Genomic DNA, 24,342 nt, shown 5'->3' with positions numbered 1-24,342 from the left:
TTTATGATAATCATGCCTTATATTCAGAGAAAATGAAGCAAATTTCTGGTTCTTAGAAGCATTAATTTGATTCTTGGTATTATTCCTCTACATTGATCAGTGTCTTTTATTTGTATTATAGTGTAAAGTCTCTCTCCCATCCCTGTCCCTGACCACCCAGTTCTCTTCTCTGGAGGCAACCAAATCAAGAAAATATATTTGTTTTCCTCCCCTTTTTTACAAAAATGGTAGTAGTTTGACATACCTTTTTATACTTTTATCCTTTTTGCAATTGCATGATTCATTAGTTTTTATTGGTGGATATTTAGGTTTTTTTGAATCCTTTGTTATTATAAAAGTATTATCACTTGCACAAGTAAGTCACAGGTATTAATATCTTCTATTACAAGTTAAGATACTGTATTCAGAAATACTTGCTGCTGAGGAAGCCACGTGGGGCAGATGCTAAGTTGATTTTTAGGTGTCAGATCTGGCCACCAGTGTGTGGGTTGCAAGAACAAGTGCTCTTTAATCTGAAAATTATAACACAAACCAAAAAAGGTCTGTGAGATAAGGATTACGTTTTTCCCCTTTCAGTTGATGGCTATGAAAGGAACTAATAGTTTAAGAAAAATACGTGTAATTGCTACAGTAAATTTTTATAAAAACAACTCAATATTTGGGAAATACTTGTATTCATCTAGTGATTTTCTGTTTGATTTTGTTTTACAGTGAAGCCTGCCTACAATTTTCACAGATCTGTATCCTTTCCATGAAGAATTGGTTTTATATATATTTTGCTTGAGGAGTTTCCTTTCTTTTGGTTGATTCATGACAATTAGAAATTATTCGTTTTTATTTAGGAACTCATGCATTCTTGTTTATGGAAACTTTATATTACTAAGTGTCCTTTGAGACAGTAAGTACCTTGTAGCAAATGGAATCGTGGGGAGTTTGTTGGTTTTTTTTTTTTTTTTTTTGGCTGCACCGTGCAGCATGCAGGATCCTAGTTCCACGACCAGGGATGGAACCCCTGCTTCCTGCAGTGGGAGTGCAGAGTCTTAACCAGTGGACCGCCAGGGAAGTCCCCTTGGGGAGTTTTTGTAAATTGTGAATAGCTGGAGACCAATATGATGCAGTTTGGTTGGAATGTTAAAAGTAGCTAGCAAGAGGTAAGATAGATGTAAAAGTTATGATAGAGGGGAATGTAGTGGATGTTTTCCACTTATATATGTGATATAGATAAATCATAATTCACATATCACATGCACTACAGGCATAGTGACAGGGTAGTTGAAATTATTTTGTGAACATGTTAGCTGATTATATTATGAAATTCACAAAGATGATTTCTTTTGCTTTGTTACCAATAGTGTTTCATAAAATTATTCTCTTGTTTCCCATGAATTGTTAGACTTAATTAAACTGTACAGATCCTGTAGTGTGTGTTCCATCCAGTTTCTTTATTGGAGACAGTGGAATTCCCTTGGAAGTAATAGCAGGAAGTGTTCCTGCAGATGAACTTGTTACCAGAATCCACAAAGTCCGGCAGGTGAGAAGAAACAATGTTCTTTGTATAAACATGGGTAAATGGTTTGTCAGGAACTTGACATTGGAATATTTTTGGAGCCACTCTGAATATTCAGGAACTAACCATGCTATTAAAAGGTAGTAAATACTGTCTTTCTGGACTGGTTTTGAAAATAACATTATGCAGTTCGAGGTGCCTATACCTAATACACGAGTGACTTCTTATTCTCCTTTCCCTTTTTCTCCCTCAGCCAGCCACATAATGCAGTCACTATTATTTTGTTGCAAAAGGGAGTTGCTGTCACATTAAAGTCCCTAACAGTATATTGCTTGACTTGTTTTAAGGACCTTACTCAATTTCTCACTTGCATCCACTTTGGGCAGATGGCTAATATAGCTTGTAACTTTTTTCCTTGAATTCTAATTGTAAGAAAAGTCAACAGTGTGCTTTAAATATCTTTTTGTGCTCTTGTCACCTTGCAGTTGAATTCTATAATGTGATTATGTCATATTTAGGATTATACATTTTAGATTGATTTACTTGGAAAGTTTAGTACTTCTCCCTTCTGTGGAGTACAAATTGACTTGCTCATGTTTTGGTCTCATATACCATGGTAAACTTAGATTCTTATCTGTAATTAAATTCCAATGTTTTTTCTCCCTAGATGCACTCGTTAAAAGGTGAAATATCAGTGGCAGATAGAGGCCAGTCAGAAAGTTCAGTCTCTACTTCATCCACCTCATTTGAACATAACAACACTTCTGAAAACTGTCAGTCCAGAAATGTAGAGCTCTGTGAGACACCACCCACTTCTGATACAAAGTCAGATTCTGCAACAGGTAATTTTTAATGTACCCTTTTGGGTACACTAAACACTCCACTTCACTATAAAGGCCGTGGATTAATATCCTTAAAAATAAGAATACTTTATTTTCCCTCTGCACGTTCATTTAACTTTAAATTTAATGTTTGTCATTTAGTGGCAGAAGGGGATCAAGTCAGTGACTCTGTCCTTCAAACCCAAATAGGCAACAGTCCAGAACAGCTGATAGTAGTAATTTCTGCTACTGTGCTATGGTTCAGGGACTGTCATTATGATACTCATGAGTTTTGTAAATCTCTTCTCAGCCAGAGGATATTGAAAGGACCAAGTGAACTGATGTGTTTGAAATTGTTTTTATAACATAAAATACTATTTACTTTTAAGAGAATAGTATTTGCACTTTTAAAATTAGAATTAAAAGTTAATTGTAAAATAGAGCTTGTAGCAGTAGGAGGTGTGACTGCAGAGGGGTTGATAGAAAAGGCAGAGGAGAAATTTTATACTGTATATTAGGGATCATGCACAGTCAGAGTTGTTCTGTGTAATATAGCTTTGTATTAGGCAATGTAGGGTTAGATAAGTTAAGAAGTTAGAATATTAGTATCCTAAAAGGTGATCGTGCTCCAGCATCCTGGATAGATAATCATCAAGCTTCTATTTGAATACATTTAATGACAGGAAGCTCAGTACCTTGCTAGGAAGCCTATTCTATTGTCAAAGCCCTAGTTTTTAGAAAAGTTCTTCCTTTATTGAACTGAAATTTGATGCTCTGTAATTTCCCATTAACTTGAGTGCTTTAGTGCTACTTAAAGAGTTACACATAACACTCTGGATTCTGTTATATTCCCACAAAGAGTGTTGATGTTTTTGTTTTAGTAGGCAGTTAATTTGGTTAGACTCAAACTGTTAGGCTCTGTCTTATCCGAGGTGAGTAGCAACTCTAATCTTAGTTCTTTGTAGCTTTTTTTTTTTTTTTTAGCTTCATTATGGAAAATTTCAAACATATACAGAAGTAGAGAAAATAGTATAAGAAATCCCATCCCATGAACCCATTGCCTATCTTCCAGCTTTTTTTTTTTTTTTTTTTTTTGGCTGCACCCCGTGCCTTGTAGGATCTTAGTTCCCTGACCAGGGATCAAACTGCGCCCACTACAGTGGAAGTGCGGAGTCTTAACCACTGGACCGCCAGACAAGTCCCCCAATTATTTTTGATTCATGGCCCATATTGTTTCATCTATGCCCCCTTTCCTCATCTCCTTGCCATTTATTATTTAGAACACACTTAGGCATTATATCATTTCATCTTTAAAAATGTTGGTACTGGGAATTTCCTGGTGGTCCAGTGGTTAGGAGTCCGCGCTGTCACTGCCTAGGGCCCGAGTTCAGTCCCTGGTCAGGGAACTAAAAATCCCATAAGCCACATGGCACAGCAAAAACAAAACAAAACAAAAAATGTTGGTATCTAAAAGATAAGCACTTTAAAAAAATAACCACAATACCATTATCCCTTATGAAACCTAGAAAGTTTAACAACAGTAATTCCTTTTTATCATTAATTATCTAGGCAATATTTACATTACGCTAAGTTTTTCAGTTTGTTTGAGTTGGAGTCCAATATATCATTTTTTTAAAATTAATTTATCTTTTTAATTTTGGCTGTGTTGGATCTTCGTTGCTGTGCGTGGGCTTTCTCTAGTTGCGGTGAGCGGGGGCTACTCTTTGTTGCCGTGCGCGGGCTTCTCATTGCGGTGGCTTCTCTTGTTGTAGAGCACGTGCTCTAGGCACGTGGGCTTCAGTAGTTGTGGCGTGCAGGCTCAGTAGGTGTGGCTCCCAGGGTCTAGAGCACAGGCTCAGTAGTTGTGTCGCACGGACTTAGTTGCTCCACGGCATGTGGGATCTTCCTGGATCAGGGCTTGAAGCCCCATCCCCTGCATTGGCAGGCAGATTCTTAACCACTGCACCACCAGGAAAGCCCTCCAGTTGTCTTCTTAAACCTAAAGACAGAACCTCCTCTAGTAAATTTTTATTGTTTTTGGATTTTTTTAAAAAAAAATACATTTATTTATTTATGTATTTTTGGCTGCATTGGGTCTTTGTTGCTGCGCGCGGGCTTTTCTCTAGCTGTGGTGAGCGGGCGCTACTCTTCGTTGTGGTGCGCGGGCTTCTCATTGCATTTCGGTGGCGCCTCTTGTTGCAGAGCACAGGCTCTAGGCACGCGGGCTTTCAGTAGTTGTGGCTCACGGGTGCTAGAGCACAGGTTCAGTAGTTGTGGTGCACGGGCTTAGTTGCTCTGTGGCATGTGGGATCTTCTTGGACCAGGTATTGAACCTGTGTCCCCTGCATTGGCAGGCAGATTCCTAACCATTGTGCCACCAGGGAAGTCCCTGTGTTTGGATTTTTATCAGTTGTTTTAGCTTATTGCCATCCATTTTTCTTTGTTTATGAGTCATAGATCCACCTAAGTTACACACAGCACTTTTCTTTTCAGCTTGTCCACAAATTATCTTCAGAAGTTTTCTTAAATTTTTTTTCTGATATCAAGATATAAATGTCGGGCTTCCCTGGTGGCGCAGTGGTTGAGAGTCTGCCTGCCGATGCAGGGGACACGGGTTCGTGCCCCGGTCTGGGAGGATCCCACATGCCGCGGAGCGGCTGGGCCCGTGAGCCATGGCCGCTGAGCCTGCGCGTCCGGAGCCTGTGCTCTGTAACGGGAGAGGCCACAGCAGTGAGAGGCCTGCGTACCGCAAAAAAATAAAAAAGATACAAATGTCCTTGGCATTCATTTTATTTACTAAAGAAAAGTGATTAATTTCCTACTGAACACACACTGGCTGCCAGAGGTTACCACTTCTTATCCAAGGGTTTCATTCAGTGGTATGCTGGTAAATATTTAACAAAACGTTATTTTTTGGGGGGAGATAAAAAGCCCTTATTTGTAGTGTTTGCTAATTTCCAAAGTGTAAATATTCCTACTGTGGCTGATTTCAAGTTACATAGGTGATGCACTGAATGCAGAGGTAAGAAGAGATGTGTACCTTTGGTTCTGCTTAATAATTCTAATATTTCTACTACTGCTGTAATAACTGAAGCACTTACTATGTGCTAGTCCTAGTAGAAGTCTCAGCGTTTTACTTCTATTAACACATACTTCTCATGACATTTCTATGAGGTTACTATCCCCATTTTACGGAAGAGGTACAGTGAGAGTAAGTAACTTACTAAAGTGACAGAACAGGATTCAGCCCAGACTCTGTTGCTCCGCAGTCCATGCTCTTCCAGGGATCAAAAAGGTAAAGAAGAATTAAGTTGATGGTGAGTGGTAAGGAAGGAAATAGCAGAGGTTCTGAAAGGGAGTACCAGACCATAGCTATCCTCTACAGCAGGCCAGGACAAAATTCTGTCCTTCAGGAGATCCTTAAAAGAATACTAGTGTAGATGTAAAAAGCTTTTCTAAGGAATCATTGTGGTGTGCAGAAGCAGATCCCTTGGGTCATCATAAGTCTAGAGTGATACTCAGTATCAAACTTGGCCTCTAGAATTCCCCCCTCCACCTTTTTTTTTTTTTTTTTTTTTTTTTTTTTTTTTTGACTGTGATGCACAGCATGCCGGATCTTAGTTCGCCAACCAGGTATCAAACCCGTGCTGCCTGCAGTGGAAGTGCAGGGTCCTAACCACTGGACAGCCGGGGAAGTCCCTAGAGCTTCACTATTGGATACCATAACCGCAGCCACAAATTAAATTAAATTAAATTAAATTAAAATTAAATACAATTAAAAATTTAGTCTCTCACCTGCACTGGCCTTATTACTAGTGCTGAGTAGCCACTTGTCCCTGACTAGTGGCTATCCTATGGGATACCAAAGATATTGCACCATGCTTCTTTAGAGTAGAGCCTACCCCTGGCCAGGCATGCTTAGTCTACTTTTGTTATATCTGTCACTGCCAGATTAATATTTCATGTTTTAGCTCAGTGGCTTTCAGCTGGGTAGCTGCCTTATTTCCCATTTATATACTTTTGTATCCAGATCCAGTCGTAAGAATTATCACTGGTAATAGCTCATTTCTTATCTCCTACTCCATTCTTAGGGAAAAAATGTATTGTTTAAGAAACAAGATTGTTAACAGACGTTGTAACCCAAAAGATATATACCTTTTTAAAAATTGGCATTGAATGCAATATTCTTCTTTTTTCTTTCTTTCTTTTTTTTTTTTAATAATTAAGGAGGAGAAATTTCAGGCCAGGCCACTGTGTCTCAAGAGCCTGGTGGATGTTCAAATCAGAGACCTACAGAGGAGCTCACCATCAGAGTGGAAAGGTTTGGTTTTGTTTTTGGAAATAGTATTTTGTTAGAAAGACAGTGGTTTTCAGTTATTTCATTGATTTGAATAAGAGCTAAAATTACACAAATGAAATTTCAGAATTCTAGGTTGAAGTTTTTTTATTACCTGACCAACTTATTTGTATCCATAAAAACTACATTCTAGAAGTAAAAACTTCTGTATCTCTGAAGTCGTCAGTCAGCTTCAGGTCTGATAATTTTAAGAATCCCTTTTTCACTAGTATTTTGGTACATGTGTTTCCATCTGTTACTTCTGCTTTTATCTCTCTGTGTCATAGGATAAGTTCCAGATGGGCAAGAACTTCAGCTAATTTTATGACTATGTACTGAGCCTGGGTTCTGCATAAGTGGGTGTCTATTAAGTGTCATGTGTTATTAGTTGGTCTCATAATCAAATTTCTGACTTCTTGTGGTTTCTAGTTTAGTATTTTTAATTTTGTAGTGATTATCAAATCATAGTCTTATACTATGATTCTTAAAAGATAACTGAGTTAATGGTGAATGGATAAGCAGGAATATTTTAAAATCTTGACTTAAAAATCATTCAGTGTAATGTGGACGTTAAGAAAAATTACTTAGACTTGATATTTTCTTGTTCACATAGATGTTATGGGGAACCAGAGTTCAAAATGATTGCTGACATTGGGTATTTGGGTTAGCTTATGATTCAGTAAAAATGTGCTTCATTTTAGCAAAACCTAGATTCTGATTGTTCTTTATGGGAGTTGGGGCAGGGCCAGAATCTGGAGGTGCAAAGCAGGGTAGATCTCTCACAGCAATGAGAAATGGTGTGTGTCTGGAAGAAAAGCAGTAGGGAACCAGAGTCCCAGGGGCTCATCCTCTTCTGTTTCTTTCTGCTTTGCTAACACCAAGCCCACCACTGTGCACCCTTACTTGCATCACCCTGGGATCCTGGGGTGAAGTGAAAATGAAAAATCAGGAAAAGATTTCGAGAGTTGTGGGAGGGGGTGTGAAGAAACATGGCAGGTAGCCCTTTATTGTGGGGTGAGATCAAGTGCTATTTAATTCCTGTGGGAAAGGGGAGTTTCTGTTATTACTTAATAGTCCTTTTTTTTTTTTTGGCCACGCTGCATGGCTTGTGGGATCTTAGTTCCCCAACTAGGGATCGAACCCGGGCCCTTGGCAATGAGAGCTCAGAGTCCTAACCACTGGACAGCCAGGGAATTCCCCCCAATAGTTTCCATTCTTACGTAAAGGGGTGTCTGCTTGTGTCTGCCTGACGGTTCTGTAAATAGAATATAATATGACATTTTTAATTAAAAAATATGTACACATATTGGTGTATATGTGTTATATAGTATAATGAGTCCAAAAAAGTTATGTTAAGATATGCACCAAAGTGTTTATACTGGTATCTATGAAATTGGAATTCGAGATTTTTTTCTTTGCTTTGTTCTGGGGTTGCCAAGTTTTCTTCATTGAGCATTATTACTTTTATAGTTAGCCTGTCAGGACAGAGTGGGTCTACAGCTGTTTGAGATTTCTTAAATTGAAAAAAACTATAAAGCACTCTTAGAAGATACATATACACAAAATTTGTTAAGCTTTTGAAAAGGGATACTAATGTTGAGATTAGATAAAATGTTGACAAGCTCTTAATAACAAAACAGTTTTCATTGGGAAGTAACTATTAGCTGCTTAGACAGCATTTCAAAAATCCGGGTCATATGATCATATAATTAAAATTGTGTAAGCACTTCAAATTGTTGCTTGTTACCGTATAGCTATATTGACTGTGTATTGACTGTACCACAATTTATTTGTCCATTCTACTGTTGAATTATTTTCAGTTTGGGTCAGTTAAGAAAGAATTGCTATGAACATTCTTTTATTACATGTCTTGGTGAACATATTTTTTGGGTGTATTTTCAGGAGTCTGAATTTCTGGGTCATAGATACTGGCTGAACAGTTTTCCAGAGTGGTTATACCAATTCATAACTTCCGTCAGCAGTAAGATATTTCATGGGTCCTTTTTTTAACCCTAATGTGTTACAATTAATTTCTCTTACAATTTTTTTTTGATGCACAGATTGCTTCACATTTGGTTAGTGGAACCTCTTCATCCTGGGCCTTAGGTCCTTTTGACATCCTTTTTGTAAAAAAGAAATCTGTAGACATTTTGCTAAATTTTTCCTCTGGTGTTGCTGTGTTCTAGCGCATCATTCATTTTTCTCACTGTGTGCACCTAAACTTCATCATCTCTTTGGGGTTCTAAACCATCGTTCTTTGAGCATCCCTTGATTTCTGGCACAAGTTGTTCAACTGAGTTTTAACAAATGCATATACCTGTGTAACCTAAATCCCTCTGAGAGAAAGTGCCATTAGTTTTTTAAAATTGAGATATAATTCACATACCATAAAATTCAAAGTATGCAATTCAGTGGGTTTTTATATATTCACAAGGTTGTGCAGCCATTACCACTGTCTGCTTTCAGAATCATTAGTTTTTAATTGCTGAGTTTCTCACAGTTCAGAATCAATTTCGGAATTACTGGTTTGTATAAATGTTAGCCTTCAGCTTTTTGCTTTTATTTTTTAACAGTTTTGTGCCATAATACTGTTTACGTCTTTGTAAGAAGTAAAGCATTTATAAGTCATTGATTTATACATACGTATTTGAAGATGCATATTTTCAAATAAATATTCAGGGAATTCCCTGGCAGTCCAGTGGTTGGGACTCTGAGCTCTCACTGCCAAGGCCCCAGGTTCAATCCCTGGTCGGGGAACTAAGATCCCACAAGCCACATGGCGCAGCCAAAACAGAAAAAATCAAGATCTGATAAATTGGGAGGAATGGGAACTAATGTTAAGTAGGAGGTAAGGCACTTAGAGCTGGAGTGAGGCTTCTGATGGTCCCACTGACTCCTCATGGATTTCCCTAGGGGCAGGGACCAGGTAGGTAAGTTGTTGCTTTGCCTTCAGGAGGTTTTTTGTCTGTCTCCACATTTCCCCAGTTTTTAGCTAAAGAAATCTTCTAAATGTAATTTATACTAATATGATGTATCTCACTTAATGTATTTTTTAAACTTTTAAAATACAGACTAACCAAAAAACTTGAAGAAAGGAGAGAAGAGAAAAGGAAAGAGGAAGAACAGGTAAAGTGCATGTGCCTGGCATTGTTTTCCTCTTCCCTTAAGTGAGGGAGCATTTGATTCCCTATTCAGTTTGGCAAACCTGGAATGGCTTCCTGGTTATATAGTTCACTGTTGCAGCACAGTGAGGGGAATTATCTGTCTTCTGTAGTAAGGTCATAGTATACACTTTTTTGTGTTCATTTTATAAATTGCTAGGAATAGGTTGGACCATCTTTTCTTCCTCTGCAATAAATCCTTTATGCTAAGAATAAAGGGACTTGAACTAAAATTGGTTTGATGCAGTTCAGAGTTTTAGTTCCTTTTTGTGAAAAAGAAATGCGTAGATATTTTGCTGAATTTTTCCTTTGGTGTTGCTGCATTCTAGTGCACCATTCGTTTTTCTCACCTTGTGCACCTGAACTCCGTCATCTCTTTGGGGCTCTAATATATGAAGGTTATCAGGTCTTCAAGCTAAATAAATGACTACCATGTCCTTAGAGGGCACCTCAGAAACCAAAGACCTGTAATGTTTTTTTTTTCCAATGACACTGACCACATCATAATCTTAACAGAACCACTGGCAAAGACTTATAAATTGATAGACATTTGACCATTAACCCATGCTGTTAATATATTCTACTAGACCCCTAGATTTTGTGAAGTTGTTCTGTTCCTTTAGCTGTACCCTATAACTGGCTTTCCCTGCATACAAAATAATATTAAGGGAAGATTATTAAATTTTGTTTTTGACTCATAAAACTTACTTTTTCTTTAATTCAGAGAGAGATTAAGAAGGAAATTGAGAGGAGGAAAACTGGAAAAGAAATGTTGGATTATAAAAGAAAGCAAGAAGAAGAATTAACAAAAAGAATGTTAGAGGAAAGAAACAGAGAAAAGGCAGAAGATAGGGCAGCTCGAGAGCGTATAAAACAGCAGATTGCACTGGTGAGTATTAAGTTTATTTTTAATGCTTGACTCTAGAACATTAGTGAAATTGTTTTTTCATGCACAATGGTTTTGGCTTACTACCAGACAGGGCACACGAAAATAGTAGATTTTAGAGACTCAGAGCATACCAATTCTGTTTTCTTTTCCTAGAAATTGTGTATTGAATTAAAATACAGTTAAGATTAAACTTGAGATGATTTTTTGTAAGTAGTTTTCTCAGTGTTATATTATGAATTTTATCAGTAGTGAAAAGGTAGTTTTCAAAGATTCCCCAGGAAAGAAGCTAAGAATTTGCAACGTCACAGGCTCCGCTAGTCATAAGCATCTTTTTTAGGACATTCAAAGGATTTAGACACATCAAGCTTTAGGATAGTTTTGCAACAATTGCTTTTATTTATTTATTTTTTAAAAATTAATTTATTTTTGGCTGCATTGGGTCTTTGTTGCTGTGCGCAGGCTTTCCCTAGTTGCGGAGAGTGGGAGTTACTCTTTGTTGCAGCGTGCATGCTTCTCATTGCAGCGACTTCTCTTGTTGTGCAGCACAGGCTCTAGGCGCACAGGCTTTAGTAGTTGTGCGCACGGGCTCAGTTGCTCTGTGGCATGTGGGATCTTCCCGGACCGGGGATCGAACCCATGTCCCCTGAATTGGCAGGCGGATTCTTAACCACTGCGCCACCAGGGAAGTCCCAACAATTGCTTTTAGAATTAAGCAGTTGCTTTTAGAATTAAGCAGTTGTATTACAACTGCTTAATATTGTTCGTTTATTTATTCATTCAGTAAATATTTATTGATTATCTGTTATTTGCCAGACCTTGTTCCAGACTTTAGAGAGAGAATAGTGACCAAAATCAAGTCCTTGTTTGTTTACTAATAACTCTGGTCCCTGAAAGTTGATAAAACTAAAGAATACCAGAATCAGAGTGATGAAGTTCATGTATGGCCTTAAGGAATTTCATGCATATTTATGTTCCTTATGTTTGGAAATGTGTAACTAGATCTTTCTGGCAGTGAAATATAATTAGTATCTAACAACTGTTTTAAAGGACCGTGCAGAGAGAGCTGCTCGTTTTGCAAAGACAAAGGAAGAAGTAGAAGCTGCTAAAGCTGCTGCCCTGCTAGCCAAACAGGCAGAAATGGAAGTCAAGAGAGACTCTTCCACAAGAGAAAGAAGGTACTTTATTTCCTGCTAAAATGTATGTGTGTACATGGCAGCTGAGGAGAAAAGCAGTTGTGGGCTGCTTTTTAACACTGATGTGTTCTGTGGATTAATAAATCGTTCTGCAAGAACATATTGATCAGTTTGGCAGCTGCCAGTGGTATTTGTCATTGAATGTGAATGTACAACGTAATGGTACTAAATACATGATGTTTAAAAGAAGGCTGAAGAAATCTCTTTTCAAAAGACAGCACATACATCAAAATGATTATAGTGATTATCTCATGTGTACTGGAATTCTTCACTTGTTAGAGTATCAAGTCAAACAGGATTAAGCAAAAGAGGGAATCTGTTGGCTCTGCAGCTGGGAGTTACAGTGATAGAATTGGTTAGGCATCACCAGATCCAGGGATCTGAAGGATATTATTAGGATTTTTTCTCTCTCCTTTTAATCTCTTGGTTTCTGTCTTCGCTTTATTCTCAGAGAAACTCTTTAGATAGTGTCAGGAGAGCCTAGGGCCTCCTGACACCTTCCAGGATCTTGAGCTTCTGATCCTAGAGAGGAAAGACTAATCCTTTTTCTCATTCACTGAGAATTCTGATTGGCCCTGCTTGGGTCATGTGGCCATCTTAATACCAATCACTATGTCCACTTGTATAGGCCAGCTGGTTGGGGTAGTAGACATGCCCACCCCTGTGCTGAAGGAGATAAGGAAATATTACTGATAATCATACCCAAATGAATGAATGAATTGGAGGGATAAGGCAGTTCCCCAAACAAAAATGTGTTGCAAAGACAAAAATTCAGATTTCCAGTACATACTGCTAGTAGGATTACGGTTAATGTTTGTTTTGTTCTTTGTACTTTTCTGTATTTTCTATATTAGAAGATTAACAAGTGGGATTTCCCTGGTGGCGCAGTGGTTAAGAATCCGCCTGCCAATACAGGGGACATGGGTTCGAGCCCTGGTCTGGGAAGATCCCACATGCTGCGGAGCAGCTAAGCCTGTGTGCCACAACTACTGAGCCTGTGCTCTAGAGCCTGCAAGCCACAACTACTGAGCCCGCGCACCACAACTACTGAAGCCTGTGCACCTAGAGCCCATGCTCTGTAACAAGAGAAGCCAGTGCAATGAGAAGCACGCGAACTGCAATGAAGAGTAGCCCCCACTCACTGCAACTAGAGAAAGCCCGTGCGCAGCAATGAAGACCCAGTGCAGCCAAAAATAAATAAATAAAATAAATAAAAACTATTTTCCGAAAGTCATAAAATACTTAAGAATATATTTAACAGAAGTGTAAAATTTGTACACTGAAAACTAGAAAACATTATCGAAATAATTAAAGAAGACCTAATTAAGTACATGGAAAGATATTTTGTTTTCATAGATCAGAAGTCTATATTGTTAAGATGGCAGTAATCCTCAAGCTGGTTTACAGATGCAACATAATCCCTATCAAAATTCTAGCTGTTTTTTTTTGCCAAAATTTATGCAGGAATCTGATTCTAAAATTTATATGGAAATGCAAGGGACCCAGAATAGTCAAAACAATCTGGAAAAAGAACAAAGTTGGAGGACTCAAACTTTCTGATTTTAAAACTTAACTATGAAACTACGGTAACCAAGACAGTGTGGTATTGGCATAAGGATGGACAGATGGGTTGATGTATAGGCATACCTCGTTTATTGCGCTAATGCTTTATTGCAGTTTTTTACAGATTGAAGTTTTGTGGCAACTCTGTTGTCAGTTGATAGTTAGCATTTTTAGCAATAAAATATTTTTTAATTAAGGCATGTACATGGTTTTTCTAGACATATGCTACTGCACACTTATTAGACTGGAGTATAGTATAAACATAACTTACATGCACTGGGAAACCAAAAATTTCATGTGACTCGCTTTACTGTGATAATTGTGGTGGTGTGGAACCAAACCCACAATATCTCTGAGGTATGCCTGTAGTAGGAATTGAGTCTCTAGAAATAAACCTATGCGTTTATGATCAACTGATTTTTGAAAAGTTTACTGAGACTATTCAATGGGGGAGAAAATGGTGTCTTCAACAGATGCTGCTTGGACAAGTGGATATCCATGTGCAAAATAATAAATTTGGACCATTATCTCACACCATATGGATCATCTACCTAAGTGTGAAAGCTAGAAGTATAAACTCTTGGGAGGAAAAGAAATGAGGAAATCTTGTGATCTTGGAATAGGCAGTGGATTCTTAGACATGACACCAAAAGCACAAGTGACAAAAGAAAGCAACAGATAAGTTGGACTTCATCGAAATTAAAAACTTTTATGCTTCAAAGGATATCATATATCATCAGGATAGTGAAAAGACAACCCACAAAATTGGAGGGACTTCCCTGGCGGTCCAGTGGTTAAGACTCCGCGCTTCCACTGCAGGGGGCATGGGTTTGATCCCTGGTCAGGGAACTAAGATCCTGCATGCCACACAGTGCGGCCAAAAAAAAAAAATTGGAGAAAATATTTGCAAACCATATATCTGATAACGGACTTGTAACTGGAATATAAAAAGTCAACAACAAGGAAGCAAACAAGCCAATTTAAATATGGGGAAAGAATTTGAATAGATATTTTTTCAGAGAAGATATGCAAGTGATTAATAAGCACATGAAAAGATGCTCCACATTATTAGTCATTAGGAAAATCAAATCAAAACCACACCTTCTAGGAAGGCTAAATTTAAAGTGACCACCAGGACTTCCCTGGCGGTTCAGTGATTGGGATTCCATGCTCCCAATGTAGGGGGCACAGGTTCGATCCCTGGTCAGGGAACTAAGACCCTGAATGCCTCATGGCCGAAAAAAAATAAGTAAGTAAGTAAGTAATGTAAGTAAGTAACCGCCAGGTCTTGGCAAGGATGTGGAGAATTTGGAACCTTCCTACATTGCTGATGGGGTTATAAAATGGTACAACCGCTTTGGAAAAACAACTTGGCAGTTCCTCAAAATGCTAAGCAATTCTACTCTTAAGTATATATCCAAGAGAGTTGAAAACAATGTCCACACAGAAACCTGTACATGAATATTCATAGCAGTGTTCTTCATAATAGCCAAAATGTGCTAATAACCAAAATGTCCATCAACTGAAGAGGGGATAAACAAAATATAGTATATAGCATACGATGGAATATTTTTCAGCAATAAAAAGGAAGGAAGTACTGACCCTTGCTACAACTTGGATGAACCTGGAACATATAATGCTACATGAAAAAAGCCAGTTACCAACAAGTCACACATCTTATGATTCCGTTATAGGAAGTGCCAGAAACAGGCAAATTCACAAAGACAGAAAGTAGATGAGTGGTTGCCAGGGAAAGGGAGAGGGAGGGATGGGGACTGACTGCTAAAGCGCTTGGTTTCTTTTTGGGGTGATGAGAATGTTCTGGAATTAGATAGTAGTGATGGTTGCACAGCTCTGACTGTATTAAAAACCACTGAATTGTACATTTTAAAGGTGAATTTTATCTCAAAACTGTTGTTAAAAATAATAAATGAGATGTGACTGTGAAAAAAGCCAATTTTCTTTTTATTTTCTCGAATTGGAGAAATATTTGACATACATTTCTCTAAGTTTAAGGAATACAGCCTGATGGTTTGATTTACATATATTTTGAAATGATTACCATGGCGCGTTCAGCTAACATCCATCTTCTCATACACATTTGGCCCTTGGACAGTGCGGGGTTGCAGTTGGCGTGCCACCCCCGCGTAGTCAAAATTCCATGTATGACTCAGTGTCCACGGTTCTGCATCCATGGATTCAGTCAGCCGTGGATAGTGCAGTGCTGTAGTATGTGTTTATTGCAAAAAATCCACCTCTACGTGGACCCGTGCAGCTCAGACCCCTGTTGTTCATGGGCTAAATGGAGATACAGTTAAAAAACCTCTTTTCTTACGATGAAAATTCTTAGGATTTACTCTCAACAGCTTTCCTATATATCATAACAGCAGTGTTAGCTATAGTCGTCTTGTACGTTACATCCCTAGTACTTACTTACCTTAAATTAGAATTTTATACCTTTTGACCACCTTCCTCCAATCCTCCCTCCCCAACGCTCCATAAAAACCTGTTTTCATTACACATTACCACTTCCATTTTCTCTTAGTTTTAATGATGTCGTTTGAGAATGTGTATAAGTAAAGATGCTGACTTAAATTTTCATTTTCTCATAGCAGTGTTGCGAGAATTCAATTCCGTCTTCCTGATGGTTCTTCCTTTACAAATCAGTTCCCTTCTGATGCTCCTCTAGAAGAAGCAAGGCAGTTTGCTGCACAGGTAAATTTATGTCTTGAGTTGTAATGAAGGTAGGTGAATGGGTTATTAGAATGTAGGAGGGGAAGTTTTCCAGGCAGGATTTGAAGAGTATGAATAAGTTATGACTTATCCCCAGGAGCGAGGCACAAGATGCCTCTGGGATGTTGTGGAGCTTCCGTCATGTATGAGTGCCATATGGGAACAGCATATCTGCTTGTTCTGTAAAAAGATGAATTTGCTGCTATTGTAAAATAGACTCTGGAAACTTTTCTCAGGGCTTAGTACATTCAGTTGGAGGAATGAAAAGCAAGTGATTTTCCAAAAGTCTAATCTGAAGGAGTTGTCCTCTGTAAAAGATGCATTTTTTCTTAGTCCTCTCTCTGAATTTTCTGCAAGTTGCTTAGAATGCTTTAGGGCTGGCAGTTTTCCCACCATCTGCCAGTTGATCAAATCTAAAGATCAATAATCTTTATTTGGCAACAAGTATCTTCTTCAGGAATTTACTTCCAGAACATGGCCTTATTCAAGATCTGAATGGTGGTGAAACTGACATCTTAGAAGAGAAGATATGAGTACTTTCTAGTTAGTTTTTAATTCTCTGATTGATTACTTTTTCAAAATGAGGCATCAGATGTCCTTTAGGATCTAGGCTTATTACACGCACCGGTATTTGTTTTACATATCACTTCAAGATTAAAATTAGGATTCAGACTTTTCTGCTAGACCTCTTCTGCATTTAGTCTGCCATCTCACTTATAGGTCCCAAGAAAAGGATGCCTAAAAAGTTATATGCCTTCTTCCACTGGTGAGCTTGGCTGGACAGTATAAAAAGTTATTTTAATAACCCCTTTCCCCAAGCTTTATAGTAGAATCAACTCCAGATAGCCTCTTTCATCCTTCTTTTGTCTTGGAGCCCCACTTAGGGCCTCCCCAAATGGGGTGCTTCTGCCACAGGTAAGTGAAGAGGGAATCACATGAGTAAAAAAGAAAGATCTTTAATTGCATCAGTCCTATTAGAACTTCATCTCAGTACAGTGACCTAATTTTGTGACCTTATGTTGAGTGAGAACAGTGAGAGAGGTAGTATGACCTAGAGTAAAAAATTACAAAAAACAGGGCTTCCCTGGTGGCGCAGTGGTTGAGAGTCTGCCTGCCAATGCAGGGGACACGGGTTCAAGCCCTGGTCTGGGAATATCCCACATGCCGCAGAGCAACTAGGCCTGTGAGCCACAACTGCTGAGCCTGCGCATCTGGAGTCTATGCTCCGCAACAAGAGAGGCCGTGATAGTGAGAGGCCCACGCACTGTGATGAAGAGTGGACCCCGCTCGCCGCAACTAGAGAAAGCCCTCGCACAGAAACGAAGACACAACACAGCCATAAATAAATAAATAAAAATTTAAAAAAATTACAAAGAACAGAAATTAGACTCTTCCTTTGGAAGATTTTATAAGTATAGGTGATTTAACATTGTGAAAGTGACTGTGATGCTTGCCCACTGTAAATTCCTGGACCTGGGATTATGTGTGTGATATAGGTTGATTATGGACCATTTACTGAGACAAGGAGGAGGCAAAAACTCCTGTCGTATGTATAATATGAGGGAAATTCTGGTCTATTCCAGATTTTTAATACAAAATACCTACAATCCAAATGGGTATTTGTGAGATATTAATGTAAGTTTGCCAAAGGACAGTGAAAACTCTAATTGCAAACTGCAGTCATACTTAAGATATCTAATTGTTCATTTTTATTCAGTATATTTATATAGTCTTGGGAAACATATTCTTGCTATTTCGTGGTCTTTTTTTTTTTTTTTTTTTTTTTTGCAGTACACGGGCTTCTCACTGTTGTGGCCTCTCCCGTTGCGGAGCACAGGCTCCGGACGCGCAGGCTCAGTGGCCATGGCTCACGGGCCCAGCCGCTCCGCGGCATGTGGGATGTTCCCGGACCGGGGCACGAACCCACGTCCCCTGCATCGGCAGGCGGACTCTCAACCACTGCGCCACCAGGGAAACCCTCATGGTCATTTTTGAGTTTTAAAAGCTTTTAGGTACTCTTTGGATTTGATAGCCTTCAGCTATTTTTTGAAGCACAAAGTTTTTATAAATGTTTTTTGATTTTACATTTAAGTGAACTTTTAAAATTAAAGCAGTCATTTTGGATGCATATGCGTTTGTAATATCTTACTTTAAAAAGGCTCCACTGTAAGGTTTTAAAACTTATTGTTATGTTACAGACTGTTGGCAACACTTACGGTAATTTTTCATTAGCAACAATGTTTCCCAGGAGGGAATTTACCAAAGAAGATTATAAAAAGAAATTACTGGATTTGGAACTTGCCCCAAGTGCTTCAGTGGTACTGTTGCCAGTATGTATATGCATATATATTTTTTCTATTCTTATAGTCCTGTTTGTTCTGCTCTTGATCTTTTCTTATAATTAGAGGAAGGGAAGGTGAAAAGTGTACTGTGGGTAATTAAAGTCCAAATTATCAAAAAATGTTAGATCAGTTTATTGTTCCATTATCCTGGGCTTTATATTTGTATTGCTAGTGAGACACAATATAAATTTTCAGCTTTTTCCCTCACCTATTTTCATGTACAAAAAACGACCAGTAGGAGAGGAAAAGAAATGTAGAATATCTGCCTAATCTACTGACTTGGTGTCATTTATTTATGTATGAGTGTATGAGTACTGTTTACCAATTTTTAAAAAAACATTTTAATCTAAAAATAACATTCATTTTTAAACATATTAATCCCATCTGATCCTAACAATATTTTAATCTCTGATTAAAAAAAAGGCTCAGAACCTTAAATAATTTTGCCAAGGTGCCACCTTAAGTGCCAGAGCTGGGATGAGAGCTTGGTTCTTCCATATCTTGGTTAGTATATGGTAGTGCCCCCTAACCTGCAGTTTCTCCTTCCGTGCTTTCAGTTACTCGTGGCCAACCGCACTTTGAAAACATTACATGGAAAATTCCAGAAATAAACAATTCATAAGCTTTAAATTGCGGGCCGTTGTGAGTAGTGTGATAAAATGGTGTGTTGTCCCATCTGGAACATGAATCATCCCTTTGTTCAGCGTATCCATGCTCTGTATGTTACCTGCTCATTAGTCGCTTTCTGGCCCTCTTGGTTATTGGATAGACTGTCGAAATATTGCAGTGCTTGTGTTCAAGGAACCCTAATTTTATTTAATAATGGCTCCAAAGCTCAAGACTGATGATGCTGGCAATTTTGCTAGTCCCTTATTGTGCCTAATTTATAAATTAAACTTTATCACAGGTATGTATGTATAGGGAAAAACATAGTATCTTTAGTGTTTGGTACTATCCATGGTTTCAGGCATCCACTGGGGGTCTTGGAAAGTATCCCCTGCAGGTAAGCAGGGGGACTACTGTAGCTTACCCAGATCTGAGCTTTAGCCCCACACCTAAAAGAGTCCTCCAGTAATCAGGATTAGTTGTATTCATTGAGATCTGAAACCTTTCCCTTTTTAAAAATCATTAAGAAAGACTTTTAAAATCAAACTTGTTAATTTCATTACAAAGTTTAGTTCTCTTCAAAATAATTGGTTCATTTCACTGAGAAACTACTTTCCAGTTTCTGTGTTGTAATTACTCCTTTAAAGAAAAAGAGCTCCAGGAGTTCCTAGAAGTTTACACACTTGAAAAACAGCAAAAGATGGCAATTTTACCTTCTTGCAGTAAACTAAAATCCACAGGACTTTTCCAGGTAAAAAAGTTTATCTGGAACCTTGAGTGTGATGTGGTTGGGCCGATGTTGTCTTTATCTAGGTTCTTTCTTAATTTTTAGGCAGGAAGACCAACTACATCCATGGTACATTCTTCCAGTGGCGACTTTTGGACATTCTTGGGGACAGTACTTTACCCATTCCTTGCCATCTGGAGATTGATTAGCAACTTCTTATTCAGTAATCCTCCTCCTGCACAGACCTCGGTGAGAGCAGCGTCATTGGAATCCTCAAACCTTGCATCGTCTGGCAACTCAGAAAAAAGGTATTTGTTTGTATTTTCCCCATTTGCAAAATATGTTAGTAATGCCCAATGCCTTATTCAAAATGAAAAATTTTGTTATGGATACTTTGCCTTTTCTCTGTATAAGGGGGAAAACCCAACATGTTCTGGGAAGCTCAATACCTGAGTTTTCTCAGCCATCTTTCTAAAACCTATTCCATGGAAAGCAACTTTCACTGCTACTGATTTTATTATTTCATTTATTGAATTCTCTTTATCCCATAACAAAAGGCATATTTTTTTCAGGTCTAAACAGTAATATCTTTTCTTGTTACCCATGTTTTGTCTGACAAGATACTTCATTAATTTCTTACAGTCATCTTGTATGATTACTTTAGAGGGATCATTGTGCTGTAGATAATTTAACTGCCTCCTCTGGGTCATTCAGAGAAGGACCAAACTGGATGTTCACTTGAAAATGAAGTAACTCTTCAGAGAGTTATTTTGGACTAGTTCCTTAACCAAGAGGCCTTACTTTTGTTGGAGATGGCCAAGGTTTGAATGGTAATACTGATAGACAACACTAATGATCTTAGCTCATACCTCTGTTAAAATTCTACATATTTGAAAGAGGTTTACAGGAATTATTTTCTTAGAATTCGAGATTATACCCCCTTCTAATAATTAATAGCACAGTTTATTACAATATATACCTAGTATTGTTCAGTACTTTATTGGGCCATTAATAGCAAATCCTCACACCAATCATATGTGGTAAGTAATGAAAATCCTTGCCTTTGTCTGCTGTAAGGAGATCCCTAATCTTGTGTGCTGTTGACTCTCTAGATGACAATTTGTGTTAACATTGTGACTGGGCTGATGCAGCCTTTATTTCTTTCTTAACTATTAAGCAGGAAGACAAGTACATTACTCAAGTGGGGACAAAGAAATTGTTCTCTATCTAGTTTTAGAACAGCATTCAAACTAGGTCTTGTTAGGTCTGAATTTCAGAGCTCTTACTGAGCAATGAATGGAAGCATTTCATCCTGAATTACTGTCATATAGAAGAGCTTGCTGTGTGGGTTTCAAAAATTTATTTCAGGTAAGGGAAAAGGTCTTGGGTTGGGGCAAAGGATGGGAAGAATGTATATCCGAGCAGGTGAAGCTTCGTGTTCCACCACTGATTTTTGTTTTTCTCTCTCCCTTCCCCTCCAGTGTTGGAGAATGTATTAGTGTAAATTTCACCTGTTTCCTTTCAATTTTCAGATGAAGAACTGTTTGTTCTAAATTGTCCATGCAGAAATAAATCACTCTTAAAAGATTCTGACAGGATTGAAAATTGCTAACTGACCATTTCTGTATATTAAGCTATGATTGGAGTTTGGGATAGCCTCTAGGGTGTTGTGTAAGTTATAAATAAATATTTTAGTAGATACATCAGCTTGCATAAATAATAAAGGAAAGATTTAGTTGGCAAGTGGTCCCAGTCTTCTAAAACTTAGTGAGTCACCAAGAAATACATGGACAACATGATGTGACTAGTTTGGCTTAGAGAACAGATGAAGTTACACCACCAAAAATGTATAAAGTCTAGTACTGCATTAGTAGATATAATGATCTCTGGACTTTTCTTAAACTATACTAATGGCAGTTTAAAAGAAATGGCTTTGTGTTCCTGCTGTTTTCATTTTATATCATCTTCTTTCCTCCCTCTTTTGTTATTTCAGGGAACCAGTCAGAAAAAGAGTGCTGGAGAAACGGGGGGAAGACTTTAAAAAGGAGGGCAAGATATACAGATTGAGGACTCAAGACGATGGTGAAGATGAAAACAACACTTGGAATGGAAATTCTACTCAACAGATGTAGTGTGACAAGTACAATATGTGCAGTAATCATTGTTTCTCTTACGATTTAATTCAACTAAAATTCTGCTGGAGAAGTGGGACTGCTTTATGTTTTCCAACTCATCTACAAAATGTCTCTTTATTCCTGCTTAGTGGGTTAAAGTTGTTTAACCTCAGACAAGTCAAGAGATAAAATAACTGGCTGCTAGGTCCTTGTATATGGTAACCAACTGCTAGAAGCCTAAAATAACAAAAGGTCTGCGACAGCCTCCCTTTATCAGCTTTCTTGTTTAGTATTTCATATGCCCATTAGCCCTGTGCTCTCAGATGATATGTTGTGTTTAGGGCTGTTTTGCTCCAGAACTCCTCAGCCCACACAAAGTAACTGGTATGTCACTGAATAATTTGATTTTGAGTCAGAGCGTTTTAACTAGCCAATCAGATGATAATTTGGGTTTAACTTTTCTCTTCTTGCTCATCAGCTGCAAGCAAAATCTTGTAGTTTTTAATCTTAAATACTGAATAAAAAAATCTTTTCCAAAAATCAGAATGATCTTATCTTTCCTTTAAGTTTTGTTATCCTAGCATCTTTTTGTTGCACAGGGCTGTGTGGAGGTCATGTGTCTCTGATACCCCCCTACCCCACTGTACTGCCCTGGAACTATCCCAGGAAAGGAGGTGACCACCTTATCTTAAATATCACTGCAGGAAGAAATTTTCTGACACACACCGATGCTATGTTACTGTCTCTCCTAATTCAGGGAGGCATCGCTTTGTTTGCATAATGTTATGGTCTTTGTTCTCATCGGACAAAACAACTGCTGGTCTACAACTAGTTCTCTGTCACCTTTATACTGAAGTTTTGCTCTCAATAATGATAATCACTCTTCAAAGAATTGAAGTACCTGTATTGTAGGACAAGAAGTAGGGAATTAAGATCTGCCTCTTGCTCATTTGGTTATTCTTAAGAATTTTAGGTTCTTAATCTGACTAATGTGCTACTATATGTTTATGGTGGTGGAGACACTAAGAATGTTTGAAAGAGGGAGTAAGTTTGACTGTTCCTCTTCTAATCTTTTGTGTTTAGATTGGAATAGAAGGACTCTGACTTTATTTTGTAATGGGAGGAAGAAATTTTCCCAGAGCAAACTTCGTTTTTCACCAATGAAGTAACAGTGACTTTAAAAAATGGTAATAGTGTTGGCAAGGAAACAGTGAGACCAGGTACGTTGTTAGTAGGAATGAAAACTGGGATAATCTTTCTGAAAAACATTGTCAGAAACCTTAAATATTTCATGCTCTTTGATCTAATACGTTTTTTGAAGGAATGACCATAAATGCAGGCAAAAGTTAGGTATAAACATGTTAAGTTTTATTTATTTTACTTCAGAATTAGAAACCAGCTAAATGCCTTCTGCAGAATTAACTTTTGCTGAGGAGAAATGGCACAATACTAATTGAACAATTCAGTTTAACGTATTTATTGAGTACCTGTTATGCGTTCCGGGAAAAAAGCAGGATACAGAGCTGTAGGTACAGTATGATCTCAGCTTTATAAACACATTTTATATAGAGGTAGTACTATGTATTAACATAATGTAAAGAAAACGCACCAAACGTTAATGGTGGTAAGAGTGATTATATATAATTTTAGTTCTTTTTTGCATCCTTATATGTTTCTCAATTTTCTGTAATGAAATTACTTCCATAATTTAAAAAGTAAGCTTGAAAAAGAAACATCTCCAGCAAGCATCCCATTTCAGTAAAGGTTTGTCGTCTTTAAAAACATAGCAATATGTGAATAAAAAACCAAGTTTGCCTTGAAAAAAAATCAAATAGAGATTCTTAGAGAAACGTACATAAAAGAATGATTCAGTCTTTGAGTAAGAGGATCCTTCATCAATTTTATATTTTAGAAAGTGTGCATGGTAAATTCAAAACCGTATGGAAGGCTATAAAATGACATCTTCCTCTTTGTATCCTATCCCCAGTTCTAGTCCCCAGAAGTAACCTCTATTAACAGTTTCTTTTGTAGTTTTCAGAAAAATTTTATGCATACATAAGCAAATATGTAATCTTTATTTTTTAAATAAATGGGATCATATTATATATATACTACTCTGCATCTTGCTTTTTTACGTACACAGTCTTGAAGATTTTTCCCCATCAACACATAGCTACCTCATTCTCATTAATGGCTGCAAAGCATTTCACTTGATAAACTTACCCATTCTCTGGTTGCGTTCACTGGTTATTACAGTTTTTGTGCTTGTGTTTGTTTTTCTATTACAAACATTGCTACAGTGAACATCTTTGGGAAGGTGTCTTCTTAGCTGTGGAAGTATACTTGAACG

General features: G+C 37.8%; 1 protein-coding gene across 3 annotated transcripts in view; it reads left to right on the top strand.

Moving 5' to 3' along the window:
* The window catches only part of UBXN4 (UBX domain protein 4), a 34,199-nt gene extending 10,102 nt beyond the window's left edge, over positions 1 to 24,097 (top strand). For 2 of the 3 annotated variants that reach the window (XM_060152972.1, XM_060152974.1), the window contains exons 3-13: positions 712 to 740; positions 1,413 to 1,531; positions 2,175 to 2,349; positions 6,556 to 6,649; positions 9,736 to 9,790; positions 10,550 to 10,714; positions 11,762 to 11,889; positions 16,083 to 16,185; positions 18,402 to 18,533; positions 19,984 to 20,186; positions 21,872 to 24,097. In XM_060152972.1, the coding sequence (XP_060008955.1) occupies positions 712 to 740; positions 1,413 to 1,531; positions 2,175 to 2,349; positions 6,556 to 6,649; positions 9,736 to 9,790; positions 10,550 to 10,714; positions 11,762 to 11,889; positions 16,083 to 16,185; positions 18,402 to 18,533; positions 19,984 to 20,186; positions 21,872 to 22,010 (1,342 nt within the window). In that variant the 3' untranslated portion in view covers positions 22,011 to 24,097. The remainder of the gene's footprint in view (positions 1 to 711; positions 741 to 1,412; positions 1,532 to 2,174; positions 2,350 to 6,555; positions 6,650 to 9,735; positions 9,791 to 10,549; positions 10,715 to 11,761; positions 11,890 to 16,082; positions 16,186 to 18,401; positions 18,534 to 19,983; positions 20,187 to 21,871) is intronic. The other variant, XM_060152973.1, reaches the window with a different exon arrangement.
* Positions 24,098 to 24,342: the final 245 nt, after the last annotated feature.

This window comes from Lagenorhynchus albirostris, chromosome 6 (assembly GCF_949774975.1).
Source record: "Lagenorhynchus albirostris chromosome 6, mLagAlb1.1, whole genome shotgun sequence".
Lineage (NCBI taxonomy): Eukaryota > Metazoa > Chordata > Mammalia > Artiodactyla > Delphinidae > Lagenorhynchus > Lagenorhynchus albirostris.
The sequence above is the reverse complement of the archived record's forward strand: the minus strand, read 5'-3'. Positions and strand labels throughout refer to the sequence as shown.